The following is a 4,695-nucleotide window of genomic DNA, read 5'->3' as shown; positions in this document are numbered from 1 at the left end:
ACTGAACTGGCTTCGCCATCATCGACGAAAAATGCTACACATTTTTTTAAGAGCCAGTATAATTTTGCTGAGACTTGGCTGTTCTTATTTTTTTTTGACACTTTGAGTCTCAAACTGTTCTTATCCGGTTCTTATTATAGGATGTAATTGAGGTTTTTTAGGCGGCGTTATACCCAATTTTTACTACTTTGACCCCTAAATTGCTTGAAATTGAGTAATTTCAGGCTCAGCATTGTTCTTAAATTGTTCTTCTTTTTTTTGAGATTTTGAGCCTAATTGTTCTTATAAAATTGTTCTCATAAAAAAGTGTATCTGATTTTTATACGATTATTTTTTGTCAAAATGTCCATCGATCGAGTAAAAGGGCATAATTTATATCCATCATGTAGTGCATCGCATCAAATTTAACATGTAGTCTGTAATCTTAAAGTCGGAACTCAATTATAGTACATTATTTATATTTTGTCGTTTTCAGAATTATTCCCAATGTTGTAGATTTTGAGTTATTTATTTTTTTGTAATTTTTCAAAGAAGATATGTCAAGATTTATTTATTTTAGTAGATATATTTGTTAAATTTGTTGTATTTGTAAATTAATATTAACACCAAAACTAAAAACGAAAATTGAATTCAAAAGAAAGAGAAGCATACCCAAGAAAATGGAGAAAAATCATTGCTCTGTAGATATATACCACGCCTCAATAATCTGAATAAATTTTTATAAGAACGTCAAAAAAATTCTTAAGCATTGGAATGTTCTTTTGATAAAATCAAGTAAACTTAGCGCATACGGGACCAATCTATCGATTTCTTTATAAGAACAAAATATTTTGGGAAAAATCAAATAATAATATTACACTCTTTTCACCATTCAGCACAAGATATTTCAATTTTTAAAAACACTTTTTAAAGTTTAAAGACTTTAAAGGCCAAAAATTAAGGCCATTGAAGATTTCGAACCCGGAATTTTCTTTAAATTTTCTTATCTTGCGAGCTCCAGGGGATTAAGGCGGGGTCAAAATGCTTGCAACGTTACAAATCAATTTCAGAAGCTCATTTCGGGCTCAAACGAAGCGTATGGCTAAGTAGAATAAGATTCGGTCTAGGCAGATGATTTTTTCATTTTGAAATTTTGCGTAATTCGCAAAAATCCTCAATTTTGCGCTATTTTGATGACGTCATAAAAATTTAAATTTCAATAACTTTTGATAGAATTATCAAAATAATTTAAAATTTGGACTAAATATGCATATTATTAATGTTTTCAGAATTAGAAAAAAATTTCATCGAAATTTGATGACGTCATCACTTTTCGGCCAAAAAACTAAAATCCCTGAAAAATGCTGACGTCATCAAGATTTAAAATAAAATTTAAAATGAAAAAACATCTGCCTAGACTGGATCTTATTCTACTTGGTCATACGCTTTGTTTGAGCCTAAAATGAGCTTATGAAAATGATTTGTAACGTTGCAAGAATTTTGACCTCCACGGACCCGCCTTATTCCCCTGGAGAGCATTTCTTTGTAATCTCTTTAGAAAATATATTTTCTACAGCCTGCAAAGCGTAAGTAAGTTCTTAGTTTTTGGCCTTTGAAAAATGTTTTGTTTATCATCATCGAGCACTATTCAGTTTGACTTCATGGCAATGATTCAAATATTTTGTTCTTATAATAAATAAGAAAATGATTGATTGGACGCGCATGCGCTTAGTTTATTTGATTTTGATTGTCCATGTGTTTTATTCAGGCCCTCGACACTTTTATTTATAAGAATATGTAAAGTTAGTTAAAAACAAACCGACGAACAATTTGTGATGGCTATCAGAGGTGTATGAACAAAGGGCAATAGATTTCTGACAGAATAAGAATAAGAATAAGAATAAGAATTTCCTTCAAGAAGAATGAGAACTATCAAAAATAGTAGTCCAGTACCTGGCCTCAAAAAAATTGAAATAAATAAGAATATTAACGGAATTCATTCTTTAGTTCTTATAGAAAAATCTGTGATTATAGTCTGTGTTACGACCAACAGCGCACTATAGGGAAAATAACAAGAAGAAAAAAATCCCTCGTTTTTTTAATTAAACGAAACACGACTTTGAGCAAGTCCTATTGTTTAAAGATAATGTTCTATTGAGGCGGAAACAACGACCTTTTCTTTAGTGTTTTTATTGTGCACGTGATGGGTCTTTTGTGTAATAACATAATGGCGCCTCTATGACAATAAATATCTCAACAAAGGCGTTTTGAAAAACCACAGAAAAACAGTATACCATTGTAGGTTTGTGTATGAGGTTGATTGTTAAGAAAATTTTTGTGTTTTCCAGGAGAATTGAGGGAATTGTCAAGGTATTATCCAGCTCTGGTCTCTGGTTGGTTGGAAGAATATTTTGAAAACAACAAAAATGGCGGCTACCCAACCAAATTTGAATGTGGAAACACATGTTCATGAAAATGAAAGTGCAAGTATGGTTGTAATGCAAGATACAAAGCCTGTAATTGATGTAAACCACAGTTCCAGTAGTAGCATTCTTTCAGAAGCTGCAGAAGCACTCCGAGGAGATGAAGGTATTTTATCAGATGAAGCCCTCCTGAGGCTGACCATGACAAACACCTCTGGGTCACCAGATGTAGAACCATTCCTTGATACCAAAAACAGTAGAGTGAAAAGACCAATGAACAGTTTTATGGTCTGGGCTCAAACTGCACGTAAGAAGTTAGCAGAAAAATACCCTCATTTGCACAATGCGCACCTGAGTAAAATGTTGGGCAAGTTATGGAAGATGTTGTCTCCAGAGGAAAAACAACCCTATGTCGAAGAAGCTGCTAGGTATAGCTATATTTCAAAATTATATTGGCCTAAAAGTCTGTTCTAAAAAGAAGGTTCTAATCTTAACTTGTAATTTCAATCCAATTCAAACAAAAAAGGAAAAATAGGATTTGAATAGTTGTTTTTGGAGAACGCAACGGCCTGTTGAATAACAAATTACTCCGCAACATTACTTTCCCCCTGTCAATGCAATAAAAACATGATAATTTGTCTCTTGGTGTCTGTTTTGGAGTGATTAGTTATTTAATAGGTTGTTGCGTTCTCCAAAACAACTACTGGGGATTGGCAATTAAGTGCCTCTGAACTGTACGCCCCAGCTAGCCACTGGATGGAATGTGTAAAATAGACTCAGTCAAAAGGTACAATAAATTGGTCTCAAAAAAGATGGGTGTTGGAATTAGAAGAGGGATGTCGACATTAGACCAACTTACAGTAGACATCTCATCACAAGACTTTCCTCTGAAAACTTTCAAATGATTGAAATAATAATAATTTTTTAGAGCATGTGAAAAGGCGACCCTTTTAAAGTAAAACTGACAATTTCACTGATCCACTCTTTCATTTTTTTTGCTGCAGGCTTGATAAGAGACACAAAGATGAACATCCTGAGTACAAATATCGCCCACGGAGAAGACCAAAAGGAGGAAAGCGAGGATATAACGCTACGCCTACCATGATGGTTAGTCCTTCTGGAGCAGTTGGTGGAAAGCCTTATGCCATTCCAACACAGTGGGCTCGTGTTGTGCAAACTGCTGAGGGTGAAACTACAATAACTTCTCCTCGCCCAGAAGCTGTTACACCACAAATAATTTATGGAGCTGATGGAACTCAATATTACGCTGTGCCAAAAGCCAGTTTTGCACCAAGTATGGTGGCCCCCTCCGCCACTGCTGCTGGAGGTTCAGTCATTGTCTCACCAACACAGGTTGCAGCACCACAACAAATTCCTCACCAAGTTGCAGCAGCTGCACCTACTGCTTCTGCTGGTACTGCTACTGCAACAACTACATCATCAACAAATTATCCTGCCTTTGTTACGGTTCCCATGCCTGCAACGTCTACTGCAATTTTTCACCCTGTTGCTATACCTGTTCAAGGTGTTCACACTCCAGCATATGTTCTACGGCCACCCTACCCAGGATCAACTATGTATCAACCCACCATGGTACAATCTGTAGCGACAACAACAACTGGTAGTGCAGCCACTGGTGTCCCTGCTGGAACGATTCCAATAGCTTATCACAATATTGCAGATACAAGAATTGACGCTGCAACTCACGCAGCTATCTCTAAAGCAGAGGGCACAAACACTATTGTAAAAACACCAGATGGAGAGACAATTGTTATCATTCAGCGTCCTATGGAAGGTGCTGTCCCAATGCAATTAAATAAGGATGGTACAGTGGCAGCTCATCCTCAATATTACCAACAGCACGTCGTTCACACTGGGCAACCACAGCAGGAAATAAAACATCAAATTATTATTGACCCTTCTCAGACACCTACAGCAACTTGAATGTAATAATACAAATTTAAAAGATTGTTTCATTATATAACTTCTTTCGAAGGATATGATTATCCTTTTCTTTTGTGTCATGCACCTTTTACAATAGTTTTGAGTTTGATTTTTTCCTTTATTAAATTTTATTGCTTGCCTTTGTAATATAAGCCTTTGAATTTAAAATGTACATTTTGTTCTAATCAAATTCATTATAATAATTCTGTACAGTAGTCAATATAATGTAAATAAATTATATTTAAAGAAAAAGAATACCAATTTTATAATTGTATATATTTATAGAAAAACTAGCACTTTAGGGATTAAAACAATAAGAGTGATTTTTTTTGTTTATGATGTTTTATTT

At 34.7% G+C, this 4,695-nt stretch overlaps 2 protein-coding genes across 2 annotated transcripts in view; both read left to right on the top strand.

The window, feature by feature from the left end:
* The window catches only part of LOC136814452 (uncharacterized), a 792,139-nt gene that overhangs the window by 452,487 nt on the left and 334,957 nt on the right, over window positions 1-4,695 (top strand). The gene's annotated exons all lie outside the window — the stretch shown is intronic.
* Window positions 2,298-4,426, top strand: LOC136814407 (transcription factor SOX-8-like). Its single transcript, XM_067070947.1, has 2 exons — window positions 2,298-2,830; window positions 3,407-4,426. The coding sequence occupies exons 1-2, from the start codon at window positions 2,406-2,408 to the stop codon at window positions 4,344-4,346; spliced, it is 1,365 nt and encodes a 454-aa protein (XP_066927048.1). The 5' UTR covers window positions 2,298-2,405; the 3' UTR covers window positions 4,347-4,426.

This window comes from Clytia hemisphaerica, unplaced genomic scaffold, assembly GCF_902728285.1.
Source record: "Clytia hemisphaerica strain Z4C2 unplaced genomic scaffold, Clytia hemisphaerica genome assembly, whole genome shotgun sequence".
Lineage (NCBI taxonomy): Eukaryota > Metazoa > Cnidaria > Hydrozoa > Leptothecata > Clytiidae > Clytia > Clytia hemisphaerica.
The sequence above is the reverse complement of the archived record's forward strand: the minus strand, read 5'-3'. Positions and strand labels throughout refer to the sequence as shown.

Excerpts from the sequence above, each read along its gene's own strand:
- LOC136814407 (XM_067070947.1), top strand. The coding sequence starts at position 2,406 with ATGGCGGCTACCCAACCAAATTTGAATGTGGAAACACATGTTCATGAA. Across the intron at positions 2,831-3,406 it reads TATGTCGAAGAAGCTGCTAG|GCTTGATAAGAGACACAAAG; the intron begins GTATAGCTATAT and ends TTTTTGCTGCAG.